The 26,983-nt window shown below is 38.7% G+C and overlaps 1 protein-coding gene across 1 annotated transcript in view; it reads right to left on the bottom strand.

The window, feature by feature from the left end:
* Positions 1 to 578: 578 nt before the first annotated feature.
* LOC144965498 (non-lysosomal glucosylceramidase-like) overlaps positions 579 to 26,983 on the bottom strand; it is a 145,083-nt gene continuing 118,678 nt past the window's right edge. Inside the window, 3 exon segments of the mRNA XM_078900897.1 lie at positions 579 to 1,283; positions 21,329 to 21,520; positions 25,908 to 26,017. Coding sequence (XP_078757023.1) covers positions 945 to 1,283; positions 21,329 to 21,520; positions 25,908 to 26,017 — 641 coding nt within the window. The 3' untranslated portion in view covers positions 579 to 944.

Raw genomic sequence — 26,983 nt, 5'->3', positions numbered from 1 at the left:
TTTAGTATATTATATTTTGGGTCTGTTCTCTTTAATTAAAAAATTAATATTTCATTTCACTTTTTGTTAACATCTAAAAAAGAAACTTGACTTTTTTTTTTCCAGATACCATATCTCTCTTAAATACCCGCAAGGCATTGATTATATGCTTCTCTCTTTTTACGATCCAAATAATTGAAAAAAAATTTGCCAGAACACATGAAGCCACCCACCCCCTCCCCACCACCACTACCATTCCTAAAAACAAATTTAAAAAACAACACAAATTAACAAAAATACAACAAATCAAATATGACAAAAGAAGGGCAGTCACAGATATCACAGTCACATCAGTTTAGTAATGCATTATCAATGCAAACAAACCTATTTTGGGGTAGCGAGAGGTCAGCAAACTAATGCACAGGACACACAAGGTAATATTTATGAGCGAACTGCATTGTTTGAATATAAACAACTAGCAAAAGGCTTTCAACAACATAAATTATGATAGCAATAACATGTGCTTATAAGGTTGACAGCTAATATAGTAATAAGATTCTCACATTTTGATAATTTTTTGTATGCATTGCTTTACAGCATTTTTCTTTGTACACTGTTTATATAGTGGTATTTTTCTTCTTTACTTAAATTGAAATTCTAATAAATTATATTGTGATTATTTGCTCAACCAATACAACCACTGGTTTTAAAGTAATAAACAAAAATGAATAAAAAAGCTTAAAAAATGAACAAAATACCAAACACTGAACGTTTCGGGCTCAAAACCCTTCTTCGGCCAACATAAAAAACAAACAATAAAAACATAAATACATCACTAAAAAACTGTGTTTGGTATTTTGTTCTTTTTTGAAGATAGTATATTCATTTTTGTATCTTACTTTTTACAGTTCACAGATTCTAGCAGCTTAGTATCACAATCACTAGATTTATCATCTTGAGTATTTTCAAGACTTGGAAACTTTTGAATCATTGCATACATTATCACTGGCTGCTACTTCTGCAGAGTAAGAGTTATTATTTGTACCATTATTGAAAACACCTTTTAGTTCTTCCTCTTTTGTCACTTCCTTGTTCTGATCTGGCACTGAATACACAAGTAGGTATGGGTGAAATCTTTCAACGGCCCATTGAATGGCCCAAATGGCTAAGGGACGCATGTAGGCTAATGATCTGTAGTTCAGATTTGCTGTATAGGCCTCTGGTGTTTGGAAATGAAGACCCATCAAGTCCCAACATACGTGATGAGCTCCATGTGCTGTTCTGAATCCTTCCTCCAACATACCCTGTAAAGAAATAATAATGTGTTGTTTGGGACAAAGATAAAAATAATTACACAGGTGGGAATCGAAAATCCTGGTTTCTGAGGAAAAAGTTGATTCAAACTTTAAGGATGGACAGGGGGCACAGATACTATACTACACTCCAGCACGGTTTCCTCGTACACACGGTTTCCTCGAACTAATTCAAATGTCCTGAATTTTTTTCTTATTATTCTTTGTTATTATTCCATTCCTTCCTCGAACTAATTTTTACCTCAAACATGATTTCCTCGAACTAATTTCACCCAGCCAAAGGTAAAAAAAAAATTAATTAAACAATTAAAATTTGTGGTTTGTTTTTAAAAATGCGTCCCTTATGTGTATTGTGTGTATCTATTTACACTGCATGTGTGAGTAAGCAGTATAACACACATGTAGACACAAACAGCTACTCACACACCCCATTGCTTTTTCATATAATAGACACCTCTCTGCTAATTCATTTCACTTCGCCGTAAGTTCCAATTTCAATACCACGCGCTATGATGTGCTAATGGAAAATGAATGTTATGATACGATAATACCCAACCAACACAAAGAACGCACACACAGATATACACCTTTGCAAAATATCAACAAAGTAAATATAAAGTTCCCTCTTTCCATTTCTCTTAGGGTTTACTCAAAAGGAAGACTGGAATAACCCAGGTGTCAGCCGCAGCACAGTGCAGCAAATTATATTAAGGAGAGGTGACTTGTTGACAGCCACATAACACGTGGATGTTTAAACTAGTTATCTTTCCAGTACGAAGCAAAGACCATACCGTTGAGCCCATTGCTTCCCCCCCCCCCCCCCCATCAACCAGACTTCATGGAAATGTACGGTTTCCTTGAACTACAGTTTCTTCGACCGTTTTTGCAGGTCTCGAGGAACGCGAGGAAAACGTGTTGAAGTGTATATGTTTATGACCATATTATAGTAGATGACACTCATGATTTACAACAAAAACCATTGTTTTCAATGCTATCATCAATATAATATCTAGTAAAATTGGTGATATTACTATGCATAAAAATATTGATAATTATATTTTATTAAATTACAAATAATTGATGGTGATAATGAAGTACTGGTAGTTGTAATTGTGGTGGTGGTGGCTGTAGTGATGAATGCAGTGCAGAGTGGATATATTATCATTTATGCTTATATCAATATCACGCTTATCTCGAAATGACCCAGAATGTTTTATTATACAGCCCAACCTGTGTAAGACAGAATCGAATGGGCACTAGGAAAATTTTCCGTTATAGACAGGTTTTTTTTTTTTTTCCATGCCGACAACACACTAAACCATTTTGGTTTGATGACGCACAACTAACGATATTTGTAATTTTATTTCTTGATAGTGTTTGGGTGGCTGGCCAATAACTTGCAATCTCTGTTCTCTTCTTTTTTAAAATTCAATTTTGTCAAGACAGACGATGACTTTGGCCTCATTTTATTTCTTGATAGTGTTTGGGTGGCTGGCCAATAACTTGCAATCTCTGTTCTCTTCTTTTTTAAAATTCAATTTTGTCAAGACAGACGATGACTTTGGCCTCCTGAGTAAAACCGTATTTTCATATAATATGGAACTGTTTCCTGTACTATTGTTGTGTTGAGGAGGCCATTTTTTTGGTTCTTTTTTTAATCGTATTTTGTTGGGGCCTTTTAGGCTTTGTAATAATACCATGCCCCTCCCACCACTCAGAGAGAGAGAGAGAGAGAGAGAGAGAGAGAGAGAGAGAGAGAGAGAGAGAGAGAGAGAGAGAGAGAGAGAGAGAGAGAGAGAGAGAGAGAGATTTGTTTGTTTTTAAGGGTTTTACGGCGCTTGCAACACATTAAGGTCATATCAGCGCCAGTAAAAAGGAAGAAAATGGGATAGTAAAAAGTTCTAGAATTACAATTAAAGCACCCAAGAAAAAGTAAGACAAAGGGGAACTAGGAACAAATAGGGATCAGATGTAGATTCCAAGAGCACACTATCATGTACTTAATTTGAGATCACCTATAAGTCTCATCTGGACACAAGCACAAAATCCAACAAAGAGGAACACACTCAAATGCTTACACTATACATTAAAAATGATAAATATAATAATACATAACAGAGAGATGATTTACAAGGAAAAAAATATCATCTCCCAAAACAATAACTATGCATATGACTGTTTCCCTCCCAGCCAGGACTCCAACCAGGGCCAGGACAAAACCAAGTAACCTCATTCCAAGACAAGGACAGAAAGCATGTTGGAAAACAGATATAAGGGGATAGAAGACACAGTATGTACCTCCCTGCCCACTATGGGAGGTCAGGATCCCCACCCAGAGAGAGAGAGAGAGACCCCTTCAAGACATTGTGATTATTTATTATACGACTTTGGTATAACCGACATAATTTCTTAACCAGTAGAGCATTTTAAATATTAAACCTGACAGTCATTAACTTAAGGTTTTGTTCTTGTTGCTCGTAAATTTTCGTATATCTCTGATTTCTACTTTGTATTAAAATGGCGTCACAATTTTTTACGTTTTTCTTTTCGCACCATATGATAATAAAGGAAACCTTTGAAAATATCGGGTTGTATAGTTTACTTCGCAATAATATACTTGAGCTGAAAACAACCAGTCAAATCACTTCAATAAAAATAAAATACAAAATTATCTTGCCCACAATTATAGCCCGATTCATGGAAGAAGATAAACTGTGTACATATTCCACGTCAGTATGTATGCATGGATATGTCTTAATGAAGGCTCGGTTAAACGAGATTTATCATACACTTTGTCGTCATACAGGATGCTGTGGAATAAAGCCACTGAAGTCAACGACGATAACATTAAATCATATCATGAATCATTCACAAAAGATTAACCATATCTCCTCGGAGTTCGATTAGACCACAACCCCCTATAGAATTTTACTTTTTTACTATAGTCAGATTTTTAATAAGTGGCGCGTGTTCTCAGCTGTCCCTCAATGCACAGCTGTAAACGTTTGTATGAACCTCTGAATCAATGTCTTAATTAAAAATATTTTTCCATGAATTTTAAAACAATAGAAAAGGATTTTGCTTATTGCAGCTATATTAAAATCGATCACTGGCAAGGATCGGAACTCATAGATGATTTACAGTACCAAAATTAGGAATTTTTCTGTTTATCTATTTTGAAGGAATTCGTGAAAATGGAATGGTCGTTGTCACCTAAAACAAAACAAAACAAAAAGGCATACCCTAAAATAGAAACTGTTTACCAGATAAATTGTTCATTCTAACCAAATAGAAAAAAAAAAGAAATAACCTTTTGTTTTCTTGCTAATTTAATAATTCTTTTTTTTCGCAATTAATACCTCTTAGATATAATCAATGACAGGATCATTACAGAAAATAAAGGACATATTTCAATGATTTGTAAAAGGAAATAACCGACTAATGAAGTTTATATTCATAAAAGCATTTCATTTTCTGATTGAATGTCTCCTTATTAAAGATTTTGATTCAATTTTGCTTTTATTTAAAACAATCTTTGTAACTAATACTAATAGTGAAAGTATGAACAAATGAGAACATGTAAAATATTATATTCCTCGCTTACATGCCGAATTTGATACAAACCTCAAAACACCATGAAAAGTACTCATGAAAAAAGTGTGTCATACATACAAGTGACATCTAATAAAGAAATGGTTTAAAAATCAACTTAAGTTGGCCAACAAACTAGCTCCAATCAACCAAATATTTTTTTCTTATCAGCATCTTATCTTACGTTCAAACCGACATAAAACCAGTTGGGAGCTGTGGGTCACATTTGGCCATGACTCCGAATTTATTTAATTCTAACCTAAAGCAGATTACGCCCTACACTCTAACGCCGCTTACGAGTGACGCCAAATCCCGAAGTTCGCCAAATACACACTCAGAATTTTCGCATTGGATGTAGACGTGGAGCAATGGCTGATAGTGTTCTGAAAGACAGATGAGATGTTAATGGCGTGGTTGCAAACGACATCGATGGCCAGGTTCGAGACTCCTATGCGTTCGTTGGCGGACATTCTGAATCTGATGATGGGGTCTTCTTGAGAAACAAGGATCCTATATTCAATTGACTAACGACGTCGTCCAGAACCGATTTTCGAAGAAGATATTTGTTATCATTACACGTTTCACCATTCTCATCTTTGTTTGATATCTGTTTAACCTTGATAGATCCATTTTTATCATTAGAATTTATAGATGAAACTGGTGGAGGTTTGATCATCAATAATTTTTGGTTTGGACAACTGCGTTGTATAAGGTTCAGTTTTGGCACCACCTTTCTTCAATGTTTATATCTCCGACATGCCAGACTGTGAAGCACTCAAACTTGGATATGCTGATGACTGGACCTTAGCCTATCAACCGAAAAACTGGAAAGAGATTGAAGAAGTTCAAAGCAAAGACACCACCCACCTGAAACAATACTTTGATAGGTGGTACCTAAAAATGAATACCACCAAATCAGTATCCACAAACTTCCACTTGAATAATCGAGAGCCAACAAGAAGATCACAGCCGGTAACTCAATATTACTTCAGACCCCAATCCTAAATACCTTGGCAATACTTTGGACAGACAACTAAATTATCGCAAACACATTGAGGGAACTGCAAATAAAATCGCAAAAAGAAACAGCCTTGTGAGAAAACTCGCAAGTACCACCTGGGGAGCCTCACCACAGGTACTGAGAACGTCTGCTTTGGCACTGTGCTATAGTGTGGGAGAATACTGTGCTCCTGTTTGGATGAGCAGCCCACATGTAAACCGCATTGATATCCGATTAAGAGAATCAATGAGAATTATAACAGGATGTCTCAAGTCAACTCCAACTCAGTGGCTCCCAACACTGAGCGGCATCGCACCACCAAGTCTTAGACGACAAGACGCTAATCAAAAGGTGCATGCAAGATTTGACGAAGCCACAGACAATACTTCCATAAAAATAATCATAAAGGGGGCACCTTCAACAAGACTCAAATCGAGAAGACCTTTCCCCCAAACGAAAATGGCAGACTTCAGTGTAGAGGAAAACTATTTTGTGCGGGTATCATCACCTCTTTACTACATGAAGATAGGAAAGATACACATGCCTTCATACTTACAACGCAAAAGATTTATAAACTGAAAAATTAGCGACACACGTCAAATGTTATAGACTGCAATGATGTCCATCGTCGACTGTCAATTCTCTATTTAGGCCAATGGCAGTTTCCTTGAGAATTGAACCAAAAAAAAAACAAAACAAAAACCCCAAATATTTACACAAAAGCGAAACTGTGTTCTGATTAAATATCACATTATTTCAGTCAATTGCAATGTCAAGAGAATAACTTTTGTCTCTATTATACTTTCTAATAATGTTTTTTCTGGGTTGTTCTTTGACGCAAACCCTTTCGTAACCGACGTATTTTCTTTGTTGTTTTTTGCTTTTGTTTTTAAGGGTTTTACAGCGCTTGCAACACATTTAGGCTATATCAGCGCCAGTAAAAAGGAAGAAAATGGGATAGTAGAAAGTTCCAGAATTACAATTAAAGCACCCAAGAGAAAGGAAGACAAAGGGGAACTGGGAACAAATAGGGATCAGATGTAGATTCCAAGAGCATACCATCAGTGTACTTAGTCTGGAATCACCTATAAGTCTCACCTAGACACAAGCACAAGATCCAACAAAGAGAAATACACTCAAATGCTTACATTTCATTATACATTAAACATAACAAATATAATAATATATAATAAATTTACAAGGAAAAAAATATCATCTCCCAAAACAATAACTATGCATTTGACTGTTTCCCTCTCAGTAAGGCCAACATGCCGGGGCCAGGACAAAACTAAGTAATCTCATTCCAAGACAAAGACAGAAAGCAAGTTGGAAAACAGATATAGGGGGATAGAAGACACAGTAAGTACCTCCCTGCCCACTATGGGAGGTCAGGAACCCCACGAAGACGTATTTTCTTTCCGAATTGAAGCACACTCAATCTAAAAATAGCTGTTATCTTGTTGACGCTATGACATCTCCTAGTAACTAGTCTCAGACTAAATAAAGCATGAAGTCTTGCCTCAGCAAATGACTAAAACTTGGCCAAACTTAGTCCGAAGGTGAAGTGAATTTAGTCTCGGACTTGTTTAGTCAGCTCACATGAAATCCGATGTTTTCAAGTCATTGACCAAAGTCAGAGACAAAGCGCTAATTTGCGTTCATGACAAAGGCCCCAGGTATGGCAGGTAAAGATTCATGGGCTATATAGGGGAAACAAAACTCAATGAAGATGCATGTTATAATAATACTATGCATTTGATAATAGGTTGTATTTAACCAATACAAGTATAACATTGCGTGATGTGAGAGCGATGTCAGAAAAGTTGTCTGATTATATTATGGCAAGTCCCGTTCTTGCAAGAACTATAGAAGAGAAGATATAGTGATATAGAGATGGAGCATATTTTGATCTAAATTAAACTAAATTCATATAATTATTCTTTTACTAAATATTAATGAACTAAATTTTTTCCCAGCAAATTCATCTAAAGCTATTATTAAAATCGCTCACCTTGAATTTTTGATTGTTGCAAATATTTAATCTAAAAATGCAGGCTGAGTTGCTATAATCCAATATTGGTATACAAATTCTCCGACTAAATCCTTATATTCAATATCAAATAGGTCGATTTGCTAAAGAATCTATGATTTTTATGATTTTGATACATAAGGCGTTTTATCAAAATGTTATGAATTTAGTTAAAATACACACATATAAAGTTTTTATCTGTTTACCATGAATCTCTCAATGTGGGCAACATTATCAGGACCTACTGCTTTTTACAATACTAACATAATAATGAATATTTCTAATATAGCCATGCCGTTGAGAATGTGTGTAATCATGTATTATAATAACCTATAATCTGTCATCTGCATTTTTTGCTAAATTGGGACCTAAAATTTGCCAAAATTTGCCAAAAACCCCCCCCAAAATTTGGCAAGAAATTTGCCCTAAAATTTGCGAGGACAACTAAGCGTTTCAGTAAACATTAACACGCGATTCAGAAAAAAATATATATAAAAGACAATTTTTTACATTTATTTGACTTGAGAAATGAAATGACTGTGAATAGCGTTGTTACAAAGATTTTAAAGGATCATTATCCGTAGAGAGTAGCTTCCCTTTGTTCGGGCCCAGGCAAAGCTGCAACATTTCTCAAGTTTCGCACTTTTTTTTTCGTTATTTTGTTTTCACTTCTTTTTCCCCCAAAATTTGCGGATCGCCCTGATATTTGCGGGTGCAAATTGCCAGTATAATGTGATTTACAACCACCACATCATCACTGTCACTACTACTACAACCACCATCATCACTACCACTACTACTACAACCACCATCACCACATCATTATCACTACCACTACACCACCACCACATCATCATCACTACCACTACTACAACCACCACCACTCCATCAACATCACTACCACCACTACTACTACAACCATCACTTCCACCACTATTAGAACCACCACCACCACCACATCATCATCACTACCTCTACTACTACAACCACCAACATAACATCATCACTACCACTACTATTACAACCACCAGCACCACATCATTATCACTACCACTACTACTACACCACCACCACCACATCATCATCACTACCACTACTACTGCAACCACCACCACCACCATATCATCATCACGACCACTACTACTACAATCACCACCACCACATCATCATCACAACCACTACTACTTAAACCACCACCGCCACCACCATATCATTATTATTACCACTACTACTATAATCATCACCACCACATCTTCATCACTACCACTACTACTACAACCACCACCACATCATCATCACTATCACTACTATTACAACTACAACCACCACAACCACATCATCATCACTACCACTACTACTACAACTACACCACCACCACATCATCATCACTACAACTACTACAACCACCACCACCACATCATCCTCACTACCACCGGTACAATCACTACCATTAGGTTTTGGAGCTTTACTTCATTTGAAATAAGGAAACTTCGGAATTGTATTTGGCATTGTGTTTATAGATCATAATATAATTCTAAACAGTTATCTATTTAGAACTACACAATATGTAAACACAGTGCCAAATACCATCACGATTCCCTTTTCTTGTGTGTGGAAATTCCTCTTTCAGCATTGAAATTCCTACGAGTGGTGTCTGAAATTCCTGTGAGCCAAATTTTAAGTTGGCGTCTCTGCGCTATGATGATGCAGTGAGTGTGAGAGAGTCATCACTACACATATAAACAATTGGAGACGCCCAGCTGGATGCGCAAACTGGTTGTGCAGTTGGGGCGGAGGTAGAAAAACAATAAAAGCACTTGTGGGTAACCATCCTCTACCCTCTGTCTCTTTTTTTTAAACTTGTCTGCAAACAATTCACATGTTTGCTGCTATCTTTAATGTAGTTACAGATCGAAGAAAGGAAAACAAACTTCCTTCGAATTACTTAATCGCTACAGACACATGGTCAAAGGCAAAGTTAACCGAAACCAGCCTTTCTCGGATAATCCGCTGATTCATTTCATCACCCCACTAATCTAAATTCTAAATCTATCTAGTTCTTGAGAAATATTTCATTACAGGCGAGTATCGAATCAGAAAGTACGTTTTACTCATTTATCCATAAATCATTATTATATCTACCACTTATTCTATCGGATTTAAGATCAGCCTGGTGGTAAGGAAAGGTTGGGTTACGACCTTAGCTCGGAGTCTAGTTTGCTATGATCACGACATCATCAGTTTGCGGTAAGACGAGGTGTGTAAGTGTGGGATATGGTGTGCATGTCAACTTTATATTCTTTACTTTTTATACTGATAGTAGTTTTTAAAAAGAATTCTCTTCGCTTAAGATGATGGGCTGTCATTTGGACAATGAAAAAACAACACAGGGTGGTTTCTCTGTAATGAGAACTATCTTCTACTTCTAGTACTAGTAGCTGAGTGAGATTCAAATTCAAGATGACAACAGGGTCTCTGGAAAGAGCAGTGGTGCAATACTATTACAACTACTGCTACTACTATTACTACTACTATTATTATTATTACTATTCGCTTTCACATTCAAACACACACATACCCACTCTCATGCAGACAGTCACAAACTCAATGGTTAGTTTCAATATGATTTTTAGGCTTTTCATTAAAGAGAAAAATGCAGTGTATAGGCAGACTTTTCAAGAAAAAGCACCATCCAGTTTATGGACTCGAGGGATTTTTAAAAGTTTTTGTATAGGACTGTTAGCACAATGGTTCGAAAATCATGTTGTCAGAAAAACTTAAGACAGAAGAAGAAATTGGATTTATTCACATCAGCAACCAGACTGCATTTTTGTAGAATTGAATTACACTTAAGTATTATATCAATATGCAGAGTGAATAGGCAATATGCCTTAAAATGCTAAACAGACAATTGTTTTTTGTTTTAAAATTCAATAATATATAGATTTTATAATAATAATTAATTCTTAAGTTTACCACAACATAATCAGGTACAGTTTATATATATATATATAAACATTTGAAAGATAATTAAGATAGATTGACTTCTACAACATTGTTATCGAGCGTTGCTCTCATCAGGAAGTGGAAGTGAACGTAGATTGTTGTGTTTTCATATTTTTCTAGATTCGTGTTTATGGGGGTTCGTAATTACATAAAAGGTGTTTGTTTCTATGTCTGCATGAGGATGTTAGTTCGTTTCTTCTGTTGAGTGTTGCTATGTTCAGTTTAGTGATGATGATGAATTTTTCTTCCAAGCAGAGGTTGCAAATCTTAGAAGAGGGGGAGTACGACTGTGCACTGGAGATGATTTTCCATGTGATGCTGTGTTGTATATTTTTTTCTTTGAGGTTCCAAATGTGTTCGCTTAGTGTAGTAGAATGTCGTTTGTGTATGTTTCTGAAGGAAGATGTATGCAGGTTGTATCTGGTTTTGAATGAACACTCGGTGAGGTCAATGTATGTTTCTTGTTTTGGTGTGTCTGGTCGTGTAACTGTGGCTTGATAAATTACGTTTTGGGTCAGGCAATTGCCGTTTAGTGGGCATGTTGCCTTGGTCCTACAGTTGCATTTTTTCTCTAGGTTGTTGCTGGGCTGAGCTGGCTGTGATAGTTTTCGGTTATTGTTGGAGGAAATAATGATCCAAATCGCAACTTCTATAACATTTATTTTTATTTTTCATCGGCAAATTGATAAAAATCAAAGCTGAAAACAATCATCAGAACTGACAGGCCTGTCATTTCCTTCACAGCGATTGGATTTTACTTAACTAAGTCTTGTCTTGACTACCCTGCCTATGAATATTTGGCTATGGTCGGTTTTTGTCAGGTTGAATTTTAAAGAGAGCTGCTGTTGGCTAGGGACCCCTTATAAAGTGCTTTGAGCATGAGGTGGTGGTGTGTGTGTTTTATCTAAATGAAAGGTGGTGCCATTCAAACAATGTCATTGTCACAAAAAAAACCAGCACACCGAACCTTGAATTGCTTACCGTGTCAGTCAGGCCATATTATTTGCCATGGGAATTTACTAAGATTTTTATCAATATCGTCTATATTCCACCAAATGCAAATGGACCGACAGCACTGGAGTATCAATTGACATCATCACCCGATAGCATAGTCCTGGTGACAGGAGACTTCAATCATGCTCCTCTTGATAACTCTTTCCCCCTACAACAACATATCACTTGTGCCACTAGAAACGAACGCACAATCGATCTTATTTGTTCAAACATTCAAAACAGACATTCTTCTCGTTAACTGGCCCCTCTTGGTGCATCCGATCACAAAATGGTTCTTATGATACCTAAATAAAAACAAAATTGATATCTGCTGTCCCAATCGTTCAAAAAAAAAATTCAGGAATGGGACAGCGATGCAACTAATCAGAGACGCCAACTTTAAATTTGGTTCACAGGAGTTTCAGACACCACTCGTAGGAATTTCAATGCTGAAAGAGGAATTTCCGCACACAAGAAAAAGGAATTGGGATGGTACTTGGCATTGTGTTTACATATTGTATAGTTCTAAATAGATAACTGATTAGAATTATATTATGATACATAAACACATTGCCAAATACAATCCCAAAGTTTCCTTATTTTAAATGAAGTAAAGTGCCAAAACCTAATGGTAGAGATTGTAGTACTGGTGGTAGTGAGGATGATGTGGTGTTAGTGGTTGTAGTAATAGTGGTCGTGATGATGATGTGATAGTGGTTGTTGTAGTAGTAGTGGTAGTGATGGTTGTAGTAGTAGTGGTAGTGATGATGATATGGTGGTTGAAGTAGTAGTTGTAGTGATGATGATGTGGTGGTGGTATAGTGGTTGTAGTAGTTGTGGTCGTGATGATAATGATGTGGTAGTGGTAATAGTGATGATGATGTGGTGGTGATGGTGGTTGTAGTATAAATGGTAGTGATGATGATGTGGTAGTGGTGGTTGTAGTAGTAGTGGTAGTGATGATGATGTGGTAGTGGTGGTTGTAGTATTAGAGGTAGTGATGATGATGTGGTGATGGTGGTTGTAGTAGTGGTAATGATGTGGTGGTGGTGATTGTAGTAGTAGTGGTAATGATGATGTGGTGGTGGTCGTTGTAGCAGTAGTGGTAATGATGATGTGGTGGTGGTGGTGGTTGTAGTAGTAGTGGTAGTGATGATGTGGTGGTGGTGGTGGTTGTAGTAGTAGTGGTAGTGATGATGTGGTGGTGATGGTGGTTGTAGTAGTTGTGGTAGTGATGATGATGTGGTAGTGGTGATGCAGTAGTAGTGGTAGTGATGATGTACTGGTGGTGGTGGTTGTAATAGTAGTGGTAATGATGATGTGGTGGTGGTGGTTGTAGTAGTAGTGGTAGTGATGATGATGGTGTGGTGGTGGTTGTAGTAGTAGTTGTGGCAGTGATGATAATGTGGTGGTGGTGGTTGTAGTAGTAGTAGTGGTAATGATGATGTGGTGGTGGTGGTGGTTGCAGTGGTAGTGATGATGTGGTGGTTTTATTGTTGTAGTAGTGGTCGTGACGATGATGTGGTGCTGGTGGTTGTAGAGGTAGTGATGATGATGATGTGGTAGTGGTGTTTGTAGTAGTAGTAGTAGTAGTAGTATTAGTAGTAGAAGTAGTAGTAGTGGATTTAGCAGTAATAGCAGACCTGCCACTTCACGAAAAAGGAAATCAGTATGACATTGTAAAAAAATCAGTATCTGGGCTGGGGCAAAAAATCAGTATGAGACGTAAAATTAGAGGTCGAAGCATAAGAAACAATATTTATTGAGAAAACATAAGGCTTTAATAGCCTCCTTAACTTTTTGGTCGATCCCAAGTGTCACAATTTGACACTTGTCACTCAAACTAACCAAAGCGTCACAACCTCCCCCCCCCCCCCCCTTATTTTTCCCCAACACCCAAAATGGCACGCACAACGCCAATCTGGCAATCAGACTACTAACTTATTTAAAGATGGTGGCACTTGGTAACGAGTCAGAAGCCAGGGACCGCGGTGGTTTACCAGTACAGCTCGCTGTCGCTTCACAAAGTAAGGAAATGAAAACTAAATAACGCGCCGTGTGTGTTTTCTATCTGTGTGAGGGCATCACAAAGAGGCTCGCTACGTCATGTGATCTATCGAGGTATCGCGGGACAGGTCAAAGTTCACGAGACTTGAAAATTTTAACGTGCAACGTAAAGCACAAAGTAAACGTAAAAGAGAGGGGTGGAGGGCTGCGGGCCCTTGGTCACTTGGTGAAATCGGTACGATCGGCATGCAGATCGGGAAATCGGTACGATCGGCAAGTAAATCGGGAAATCGGTAAATACGAAAAAAAGGTCTTGCAAATCGGTATGATACCGATTAATCGGTATGAACGGCAGGTCTGTAATAGTATAGTAGTAGTAGTAGTAGTAGTAGTAGTAGTAGTAGTAGTAGTAGTAGTAGTAGTAGTAGTAGTAGTAGTAGTAGTAGTAGTAGTAGTGGTAGTGATGACAATGTGGTTGTGGTGGTTGTAGTAGTAGTGTTAGTGATGATGATGTGGTGGTGGTGGTTGTTGTAGCAGTGGTAGTGATGATGATGTGGTGGTGGTATAGTGGTTGCAGTAGTTGTGGTCGTGATGATAATGATGTGGTAGTGGTGTTTGTAGTAGTAGTAGTAGTAGTAGTAGTAGTAGTAGTAGTAGTAGTAGTAGTAGTAGTAGTAGTAGTAGTAGTAGTAGTAGTAGTTGATTTAGCAGAAGTAGTATAGTAGTAGTAGTGGTAGTGATGACTATGTGGTTGTGGTGGTTGTAGTAGTAGCAGTGTTAGTGATGATGATGTGGTGGTGGATGTTGTAATAGCAGTGGTAGTGATGATGATGTGGTTGTAGTAGTATTAGTAGTGGTTGGTGGTAGTGATGAAGATGAGGTGTTGGTGGTGCTTGTAGTAGCAGTGGTAGTGATGATGATTTGGTGGTTGCTGTAGTAGTGGTGGTAGTGATGATGATGTGGTGGTGGTTGTAGTAGTGGTAGTAGTGATGATGATGTGGTGGTGATGGTGGTTGTAGTATAAATGGTAGTGATGATGATGTGGTAGTGGTGGTTGTAGTAGTAGTGGTAGTGATGATGATGTGGTAGTGGTGGTTGTAGTATTAGAGGTAGTGATGATGATGTGGTGATGGTGTTGTAGTAGTGGTAATGATGTGGTGGTGGTGATTGTAGTAGTAGTGGTAATGATGATGTGGTGGTGGTCGTTGTAGCAGTAGTGGTAATGATGATGTGGTGGTGGTGGTGGTTGTAGTAGTAGTGGTAGTGATGATGTGGTGGTGATGGTGGTTGTAGTAATTGTGGTAGTGATGATGATGTGGTAGTGGTGATTGCAGTAGTAGTGGTAGTGATGATGTGGTGGTGGTGGTGGTTGTAATAGTAGTGGTAATGATGATGTGGTGGTGGTGGTTGTAGTAGTAGTGGTAGTGATGATGTGGTGGTGGTGGTTGTAGTAGTAGTGGTAATGATGATGTGGTGGTGGTGGTGGTTGTAGTAGTAGTGGTAGTGATGATGTGGTGGTGGTGGTGGTTGTAGTACTAGTGGTAATGATGATGTGGTGGTGGTGGTTGTAGTAGTAGTGGTAGTGATGATGATGTGGTAATGGTGGTTGTAGGTACTGCGGAGCGGTCCCAAGCATGTTTAGGACCGCCGGTTCTACGGTCCCTTGGAAATGTGAACCGCAAGGGCCGGTTCGAACCGGTTCTTTTTCGACATTGGCCATTCACAAGGATCGTGGGACCGTCAATGAACCTGTTCTTTTTCGACATTGGCCAATCACAAGGCGTCCTTGGGACCGCCATACGATAGGAACCGGTCCTGCAATTGATGGCTGTCGAACCGCTAAGTGTAAGTGAGAGCGGAGAAGGCGTTTTGCCTCAAAACATGAAAATAGTGCTATAACACTATCCATTAAGCATGTGTTTGTGTGTGCGTGTGGGTGTGTGTGTGTGTCTGCGAAGATTAATGGAGCGGGTTGGGTCAATGTTAGGGAGTGAAAGGAAAAGGGATTGTTAATATTTTGTGTCTGTGACATGCTGGACCAAAAGTATGGGAAGTGGGAAGAGTTTGTTTTGATTTTTAAAATTATTTTCTTTGGGGGGGGGGGGGGGGGGGGGGGTTGTTGTTGTCTCCATTCCTCTGTTCTCTTTTCGTGCGGCTATGTGGTCTTGTGGTATGACACTCGCTTTCGGATCGGAAGGTCCTGGGTTCGAGCCTCGCTCGGCGCCTAGTTTAGTCCTTGAAAGACTCTTTACTCACATCCTATCATCGTACTCAGGTGTAAAATGAGTACCTGGTCGTCAACATTGTTGTCTCTGTTGGAAAAAATTGTAACATCGCCTAACAGGCGCCATGTCTCGTTCTACATGTTACGTGTTGCTATTAGTCAGGGACCCGTTGTAAAGCGCTTTGAGCACATTTAGTGGATATTGCTCTATATAAAAGCTAACGTTTTTTGTTTCTTTTTTAATAAAAAAATAATTCTGTCTTTGGATAGGACGCTGTCTATCCCAAAGTACTTTTCGCCAGATCTAACAAACCCAGCTACCCATTCACTGCTGAATAGACAGAGATCAGAAGAAAAAAAAGCTCGACTGCACCCTGGATCAATCTCTGGCACCTTGCGTGTAAAGAGAGTGCTCTATCAACTGAGCTATCGGGCCCCCCAAATAATCTAATGGTGGTTTTTAAAAATACAGACGTTATAATTGTTATTTTTGAAGAAAGCTATGGTATGTGAAACTTGTATCATTTGATTAGTTAAAACAACAAACGAAATAAAAATATTATTGTATCATCAAATGACAACAATGCGATAGAAAGGAGTGGAAACAACAGATAGCCAAAAGAAAAAAATCGGACCAGCTAGGTTCGAAACACATACACGAACACACACATACACACAAACACACATCTTATAGTAGTCACATTCATTTCAAAGAATAACCCATTAGAGAAGAGGGGTGATGTCGTCAAAATAGATCATTGTCATTGCGATCATTAGTGTGTAGTAAATTAGGAAATTTACCCCGAGTAATGGAATTGTCCAAGGCGTCTCGCGGCCCCTCTTACCCCACCACACACACAAGAGGGCGCATGTGCAAGAGGGGGTTGGTGCCATTAATTAAGTGGGATGGGCGACCTAGGCAAAAGGACCGAGAAAATGACAGAGAAAAGACAGTAAAGAAACTAGACCGTTCAAATAGAAAGATAAGAAGTGAACCACCAACGGTTTTTCAAGTTGGGACCGGTCCTCCGGTCCCAGCTAATGAACCGTGGGACCGGTTCTTGGGACCAGTCCTCAGCGCGGCACTAGTTGTAGGAGTAGTGGTAGTTGCAGTGATGATGATGTGGTGGTGGTGGTTGCAGTAGTAGTGGTAGTGATGATGTAGTGGTGGTGGTGGTTGTAATAGTAGTGGTAATGATGATGTGGTGGTGGTGGTTGTAGTAGTAGTGGTAATGACGATGTAGTGGTGGTGGTGATGGTTGTGATAGTAGTAGAAGTGGAAGTGATGATGATGTGGTAGTGGTAGTTGTAGTGGTAGTTGCAGCGATGATGATGTGGTGGTGGTGGTGGTTGCAGTAGTAGTAGTGATGACGATGTGGTTGTGGTGGTTGTAGTAGTGTGGTAGTGATGATGAGGTGGTGGTTGTAGTAGTAGTGGTAGTGGTGATGATGTGGCGGTGGTGGTGTAGTAGGAATGGTAGTGATAATGTGGTGTCGTGGTTGTAGTAGTAGCAGTAGTGATGATGATGTGGTGGTGGTGGTTGTAGTAGTAGTGGTAGTGATGATGATGTAGTGGTGGTAGTTGTAATGGTGATGGTAGTTGTGGTAGTGGTAGTAATGATGATGTGGTGGTGGTGGTTGCAGTAGTAGTTGTGGTACTGATGATGAAGTGGTGGTGGTGGTTGTAGTAGTAGTGGTAGTGATGATGATGTGGTGGTGGTTTGCAGTAGTAGTGGTAGCGATGATGGTTGTAATACTAGTGGCAATAATGATGATGTGGTGGTTGGGAAGGGGGGGGGGGGGGGGGTATCCTTGGAACAAATTGACCTCACCGGAATTTGACGGAAGTTGCCCGGAGCTCGGAATTTTTTGCTCCAGACCGGAGTTTTTTCCGGTGAAACCGGAGTTTTGGCATCACTGAACTAATGCACTTAGGAAGTGCTTCGACTCCACTAATTGGAATATTTTTTATTGAATCAGCAAATGACCTTAAACTTTGTTATATCGTAACTAACTATATAATCTTTTGTGAACAAAACATTGCGAAAAGATAAACAATAAAATCATTCGGAAATAACAAACCTTGGCTGACAAGAGCCATAAAAGAGTTGTTAAATGAGAAAAAATACGTAATCAAGACTGGTGACCAAGAGGAAAGGAAAATAGTTCAAAGAAAATTAAATTAATTAAATAAAGCCATCCGAGAGAGGATACACATATACAAAGAAAATATTGAGAGGAAACTGAAAGGTAATGACATGAAAAGTGTGTGGAACAATATCAAAATAGTCACAGGAATGAACGATAATCAAAACTCAAAATTAAAGTTAGAAAAGGGTACAGAAAAAGAATATACTGATAAGCTTAACAACTTCTATGCTCGATTCAATAAACACGATTTCACAGACAGGATTAACAACCTAACTGAGCAACTCAAACATCACGGAACAGAGGAATACAAGGACATCAGTCAGGCGTCATTAAACTGTTCAAAAATATTAAAGTGGATAAAGCAAGCGGACCTGATCAAATTTCATCAAATTTATTGAAATCATATGCAAATGAACTCTCCTATATTTTTACACACATTTTTAATCAGTCCCTAAGAAACGGGCATATTCCATGTTGTTGTTGTTGTTTTGTTATTGTTGTTTTGCAGAGAATCTTACCACTGACCTCCCATAGTGGGCAGGGGGGGTACATACTCTGTATTCTATCCCCTTATATCTGTTTTCCAACATGCTTTCTGTCTCTGTCTTGGAATGAGATTACTTGGTTTTATCCTGGCCCTGGCCGGAGTCCTAGCTGGGAGGGAACAGTCAAATGCTTAGTTATTGTTTTGGGAGATTTTTTCTTGGGTGCTTTAATTGTAATTCTAGAACTTTTTGCTATCCCATTTTCTTCCTTTTTACTGGCGCTGATATAACCTAAATGTGTTGCATGCGCCGTAAAACCCTTAAAAAAACAAACCAAAAAAACAAAATTACCACTGAGCTATCCAAGCCCCATCAACTAATATGATGTTTAATCTTTCTCATATTAGACTAAACCCACACACATACACACACACACACACACACTCACTCGCACGCTCACAAACTTGTTCATTGTGTCAGCTCTCAAGCTACCCTATATAGCCTTAAGATGGTAACATTTTTTGTAACTTGATAAACTACGTAATTCACACTTTTGTGGGAAATAATCTTAAATAGTATCTTTAGTATGTCATGGGGTTTTGTTTTATTTTTCTTTTCTTCCTAGAATGCGCTGAAATGGCAGGAGGAAAGAAGCGGCAGACATCAAATTCTTGATATTATGGGAGTTCTGAATTTAACCATAATTTCACCATGTTTGACCTCTCTGTGACCCCCCAAAAGGTCGATTCAAGTTCCAATTGGACAAAAATGTTATTTTTTGTCTACTTATTTGGTCTATAAAGAAAGTTAAACTTTTACACGGATCCGAAACACCAATGGCCTCGAGAACCCTACTATAAGTAATAGATCAAATTTAGGACATAAACGACAGATAGATAGCCAGCAATGTGTCATTGAAAACGCCTTAGTCATGTAGATGGGTGTTAAGTTAAACGAAGCACAGCGGTCAGAAGGCTGTACTTTAATTGGAATACCCTACCTTCAGTAAGCATTGCCAGATGTGGCAGGTAACGAGTTGCCGGTTATGTTGGGGAAACGAAACTCCTAAGTCAATGAACAAGCATGTTATAATCATACTATCTATGCATTTAATAAGTGGTTTATTGTGTTTAACCAATACAAGTATAAGATTACATACTGTAAGAATTGCTGTCAGAAAAGTTGTCTGATTATGTTATAACAAGTCCTCTTCTTGTAAGAACAATAGAAGAGAATACGCTAATTTGAACTTAAATGAAAAAACACCAAAATAGGCAAAGCTTTCATTCTCCCTTTAGTCACAAGGGGTAACTCACCAAAAGTTATGTATTAGGGACTGGCAAAATTTACCCGTCAAACTAAGCTGAAAGCAGTAGACAGCATTGTATATGTTTACTGTTATAAATATTTGAAAGATATGATGTGTTTAATACAAGGACTTAAACAGAAATCAGTAGTTTGAATATCATACTACTTCGACAGGCTACGAGTTACTTTCGGCATATCAGGCACTGCTCTGAACTGGTTTGCATCATATCTTACTCAAAGAATTCAATCAGTTTTAATTGGGGAAGTAACTTCGTCAGAGCGTGACCTTCATTTTGGTGTACCTCAAGAATCCGTTTTAGATCCAGTCCTTTTTGTACTTTACACTTCCCCTGTTGTGAGAATCTTAGAGCAACATTCTCTCACTTACCATATGTACGCCAACGATACCCAGATGTATAGCATGTGTTTGCAATCCGATATTGCAGAGACGCCAACTTCAAATTTTTCTCACAGGAATTTCAGATGCTGCTTGGAGGAATTTCCGCACACAAGAAAAGGGAATTGGGAGGGTATTTGGCATTGCTTGGAGGGCTCCTCACCAGCATATCTCTCAAACCTCATTGAATGGTATAACCCACAGCGATCGCTTCCATCAACGAACAACCTCAAATTGAAAACACCCCGCTGTCGAGTGAAGGCTGGTGAACGCATTCAGCATTCTGGCCCAAGGTTGTGGAATTTACTACCACTAGAGATACGTTCTTCGTCTTCACTAGAGGAATTCAAGTGTTGATTGAAAACATTCTTATTCCGACAGGCTTTCTTTTAATTATGTGTATAATTAGTGTTGTTCGTGTACTGTGTTAGGGGTTAATCTATGTTTTGCGCCCAGAGCCCTCCTGATGAAGGGATGTTTGGCGCACTATAAATCTATACCATTATTATTATTTATTACTATTATTATTTAAAGCGTCATCTCTTTCTTAGCAATCCCTCCCTTTTTACTTTTTTTAGTCTATTGCAACCTCCCAACTACATTACACTGTATGTGATGTATATGGTATATTTAAATAATGCACAATAGACTATCAGGAATTTATCTTAATTTTTCTTTTCCTTTTGGGTATGCACATCAGCAATAATATTCAGTCAGACTGAGTCAGTCAACTAACCTAAAGAAAAAGATAGCCTCAAAACTAGAATTCTAGGTTATGAACCATTTGTGTCAGCCTTCAAAAAGAAAGGATGACAAGCAAATCAAAATAAGGTTTAAACATTTTACCTCTTGAATCATAGTAGCTGCTAGTGCATATGTGATGCCAACCCAAAACTCCTCAGACTGAGGAGAGCTCACATCCATGCTGCCATCAGGACGAGTTCCATTGATAGCTCCCATGCTCCCCTCTCTAAAGCCCATTACATTGTTCTGATAGATTTTTTGTAAGGCTTTCAATACATTGTTTGTTGGAAATACCTGGAAAGAAGACAATTACATATGTATTAAATGTTGATAATAATATGGATGTTCAAACACTAAAGATGGCAGCAGCTTTTAATGGTGCTCATACTACTAAATTACGACGATCGACCCAATCTGCAAATTCTGTACCACACTAGTGCACCATCCCAAATCTGCCTGGAAGCTTTGTCACAACGCACCGTTCAACTAGATGCTCTGCGATTTCGGGCTCGTTACCACAACGGGTACATGTTGGATGGGTGGCAAGACCCCACTGATGTAGTGACCGTGCTGTTAAGCAGGTTCTCAACTGAAGCCGATTTGCTGCCACCCAATGTCTCCTCTTGCTGGTGGAAAAGCCTGGCAACTTCTCCCCCATTTCGAAGATTCAGTGTCCCCACCCCCTTAAGGGATTGAATTCGTCCAAACAGACTTCCATCTCGTATATGCAGTGCTGTCCAAAGTCAGGGAAGCTACTCACAAGGGTTGCCGTGACATATTTAGGTTTTTAAAGGGGGTACCGTCCATTATGCGCTTGAGAGGGTTATCCCTATTCCCTCTCTCTTTTATGTTATTAAACCAGTTATTTGTAACCATCTCCCGCTGGATATCGGGGGACTGGATTGCTGCCATTATTGGGCCCCATTCTCTAGGCATCGTTCCAGTGTTCCCGACACTATGTGCATGGACTTGCAAAGTTTCACATCTACCGTCTCAACGTTCTTGCTTCTACCTCACACTGGAGCACAATACTCTGTGGTGGAAAGGCATAGTGCCAAGGTGGACGTCCTCATGGGCGCTTGACTAGCACCCGTTTGCTATGGTTCTTTATATTCTTGGCATTTGTGTCTGCCTCACACTCCTGTGCAGCCTTTGCGAAATTCCGGTCAGGATTCAATTTCTTTATCAGTCACCAAGCGTGGCGGCTAGAGTGTGTAAAGTCTAGACTTTCCACGGTCTCCTGTCACCATTGCTTCCTTCCTTGTGCCAGAAATTGAAATAGTCTATCAGCAACGTCTTGAGACTAGGTCTGCTGGTATTCCTTGTACAGATTTTCCGACTCCTCCGTCCAGCAGGGGGTGTAGAATTTCCATTTTTTAAAAATGGGGCAGCAGCCTGTTAAATCTGGTTTTGTTCTCAGACTTGGGAGCGATAACAGGGCAAACCTGCTCGATATAGGAACTGAATTCCTCGCAGTTAGCCTTCCTGAAGTTCCATCTGCAGAGTGGGAGAGATTGTACCCTTGGAATTGACACCACCGCTGTGACAAGTACTGGCCTGTGCTGGGGCCTGATTCATGGACCGAGACTATGACGATAGTCCGAGACTATATCCATGCAAAGTCTGAGAATAAACGAGGGACTAAACGGGTGAAATTTACACGATCTAATAGGCGTAAATAGCGTAGTCTGGGACTAAATATCAAAATTATGTGTGCTACTCGCTGGGGGAAGTAATTGTACAGCGCTTACAACAAGGCTACCCAACCATTTTTGATTTTGTTTTTATTTTAAAATTTAATTTTATTTTATAAATATTTTTTCTTTTCTTTTCTCGAAGAATCGACAGTCACACCACACACTCTTCATCTTGCCCATTCCTAACGCTCCCCAGAGACTCTTTCCCCAATACTGTTTCATAGTAACTTCCTACTATTAATATTACAACTGCTGCTATCACCACCATCACTACTACTACTACAACTACTACTACTACTACTACTACTATTACATTTCATTCTTTGTCTTTTATCATCCATTATTTTCTAGAAAGTTCACGTCTCTCACTGACCTTATTGTAGTTGTAATGGTAATGATGATGGTTGCAGTAGAAGTGGTAGTGATGATGTTGTGATGGTGGTGATTGCAGTAGTAGTGGAAGTGAGTGATGATGATTATGTGGTGGTGGTACAGCGCTTGCAACACAATTAGATTATATCAGTGCCAGTAAAAAGGAAGAAAATGGGAAAGTAAAAAGGTAGAGAATTACAATTAAAGCACCCAAGAAATTTTAAGACAAAGGGGAACTGGGAACAATTCAGGATAAGATGTAGATTCCAAGAGTATACCACCAATGTACTTAGTTTGAGATCACCTAGAAGTCTCCTCCGGACACAAGCAGAAGATCCAACAAAGAGGAATACACTCAAATGCTTACATTATACATTCAAAATAACAAATATGATAAAACATTACCGAGATGATTTACAAGGAAAAAAATATCATCTCCCAAAACAATAACGCCCATCCAGGACTCCAGCCAGGACCAGGACAAAACCAAGTAATCTCATTCCAAGACAAAGACAGAAAGCATGTTGGAAAACAGATACAAGGGGATAGAAGACACAGTAAGCACCTCCCTGCCATGATGGGAGGTCAGAAATCCCACCTCGGTAGTGATGATGATGTGGAGGTGGTGGTAGTAGAAGTGAAAAACCGGCAAGGTGTCATACTGGCTTGACAAAAAGCTGGCCTGCTGGCTAAAACCGGCGATTTAACATCCATGGATATTATTTGACAATTACTGAACCCGTGTATTTTCCGGAATTTATCTCAAATGTTATTATCAAAATGAATAGTGTAAGACACAATATATTTATTAATTCAATCAAAGAAAATGTTATTACTTTATACCAAGTCATCGATATCCTATCACCCCCAGGGCATTAATGGACTGGTCATGCCAACCAAATGTCTTGCGATCACGAAGCCGAGTGATGTGATGTGCGTCATGCCGTGGCGGAAAGGGGGGGGGGGCATCGCTAAATGATGATTTGGTGGTGGTGGACGTGGTAATGGTAGTGATGATGGTGTGGTGGTGGTTGTGGTGATAGTGATAGTGATTTGGTGGTGAGGTGGTGGTTGTAGTAGTTGTGATAGTAATGTATTTTTAGATCCATATCGGAATTTTGGCATCTCAGGAAAATGATAAAAACTCATTCCGGCTTGACAAAAAGCCAGTCTGCGAGCTGATGCCGGCGATTTAGCATCTATGGATCTATGTCATATGTCTTGCATTTCAGTCCCGAATCTAATCAAAAACTGACTAAAACACACGTTCTACAAACACTGTTTAACATAAGTGCTCATCTAATGAAGGGGCGGCCGCATTTCAACACATTTTCTGTTTAAATTTAGCAACATCTGCAGAGGCAGCACCGAAGACAGATAGATGGGGTGTTCTGAGCTATTAGAATATCCATTTATCAATACATATCTGTAAATGCGAATCACCCCCTTTATTCAGTGTTATACTGGAATGAAACAAGTTCCAAAGTTGAATTTAAAGGAAAATCCAACGACAGAAAAACAAAAGCTGAGCCTAAAGTAATCATTTAGAGCCAATCGGCCCATGGAACCGGAGTTTATCATGGTTTCTTTAATGTGAAACGGATAATAGCAATGACTTGCTATCCTTTGGGTAGGACACTAGTCCATCACAAAGTACTTTCCACCAGATCTAACAGACCCAGCTACCCAATCACTGCTGGGTGGACAGCAGGATCAGAAAAAATCTCAACTGCACCCAGGATCGATCACGGTCCTTTTACGTGTGAAGCGAGTGCTCTACCAAATGAGCTATCGGGACCCCTGAGCCTAAAGTATAAAAAAATAATAAACTACATCCATTCTCTGCACTGGGCCAAATCAGTTCAAATCATCTTTTGTGATTTCAACTTCAAAATCAATGTTTCACTCCAACATAACACCCCACTGACGCAGAGGGTCATTAATGCATCTGTTTCTGTTAAATTACAAAGAATCCTGTGTAAAAATATTGAGAGAGAGAGAGAGAGAGAGAGAGAGAGAGAGAGAGAGAGAGAGAGAGAGAGAGAGAGAGAGAGAGAGAGAGAAGAGAAGAGAAGAGAAGAGAGAGAGAGAGAGAGAGAGAGAGAGAGAGAGAGAGAGAGAGAGAGAGAGAGAGAGAGAGAGAGAGATATGAGGAGGAGGAAGAAGAAGAAGAAGAATTACTAAGGAAGACAACGAAGTCCTTCATCAATTAATAAACATGAAGAAGAAGAAGAAGAAGAAGAAGAAGAAGAAGAAGAAGAAGAAGAAGAAGAAGAAGAAGAAGAAGAAGAAGAAGAAGAAGAAGAAGAAGAAGAAGAAGAAGAAGAAGAAGAAGAAGAAGAAGAAGAAGAAGAAGAAGAAGAAGAAGGGTGGCGAATGATGAATGAATACAATTATTGAACGCAGTAGATAAGAGCTCTTTGTAAGAGTTACAGACGATGAAATCAAAATTTTGTTCGGTTATCAGAAATTTGTTTCTAACGGTGGTTTGATAAAAAATTACAATATTTTGATTTGTAATCGGATTAGAGGTTTTCGGTTTATCCGTTATTACTGTAAGTAATTATTTAGAAACAATAAAAGTATACAGCCTATAAAGAAATTATACCGACCGAATCATCTTGCAATCCTGTTGCCTTTAGAAACCAGTGTCCAGCCAGCTGGTCTGCCATGACACTATCATGGTGTCTATTGGTACTGGTATCATAGTCATAGTACATACCTGTGGAACGATTGTGACGTAAGAGAATGTGGTGAGGATAGTGGTGTCATTTGAAGGTGGTGACAGAGATAATTCTGATAATAAATGATGATTAAGTTTCTGGTTAGCATATGTACTGACATAGCGAGAATATAGACGTAAAAAAATAGGAAGGAAATCTTTGTTAGAATAACTGGAGTTCATCTTTTCATGGTAATAAAGTGCAAGAAAACTTTAATGTTGTTCTCTCCAATACAACGTGCTCAGCAATTCTACTTCATCCTTGTAACTCCAGATGCAAAGTGTTGAAAATCATGGACAATGATACCCTTTACCAAATCATTATATTTCCCTTTGTATCCAAGAAATCAATGAAAAGAAAATAAGATACTGGCTTTATTGAATTTTGTGATATATTGTATTATATATTGTGATGTATTGCTTTCTGTAAGTGTACAGCTTTGCTGACTTTATCATTCAGCAGCACTTGTGAATATTGTGTTGAAAAATGTTCTTTATGTCAGGCTTGAGCGTCATTTTCTTACTACTAAAAGCAAATTCATTTTTTTACAATTATACATTGCATGTCTCGCCTGACTGAGTGACTCTATATGAAGATGACGGGTCAGCCCAAATTAGATGGTGACCTTTGTCCAGCAAAATGCTATCCTAAGAGCTATCTTACCTGTTCCTTCACAAAGACTGTATCCTAACAGAGGAATGGAAGTTTAAATGAACTGAAAAAAATACCTCATGCAACAAGGGAGTTTTCTAAAGTCTGAGAAATTAGCCTAATGGTTTCCTGAACAGCAATAAGAGACATTAAATGGGAGTCAATAGAGGATTGTATAAAACTTGTCAAAAGGGGCCACTTAACATAAGTGGGTTCTGGCAGATTCTTCCTTTTAGGTATAAGTGTATCTTCTGAAAAACTATTTAAAATAAAAAAGATGATAAGCAGAATATTTCGATGTGTGTAATAACCCA

The sequence above is a fragment of the Berghia stephanieae genome, chromosome 2 (assembly GCF_034508935.2).
Source record: "Berghia stephanieae isolate SIO BIC M18660-M18661 chromosome 2, UCSD_Bste_1.3, whole genome shotgun sequence".
NCBI classification, from domain to species: domain Eukaryota; kingdom Metazoa; phylum Mollusca; class Gastropoda; order Nudibranchia; family Aeolidiidae; genus Berghia; species Berghia stephanieae.
This window is presented reverse-complemented; position numbering and strand designations above follow the sequence as displayed.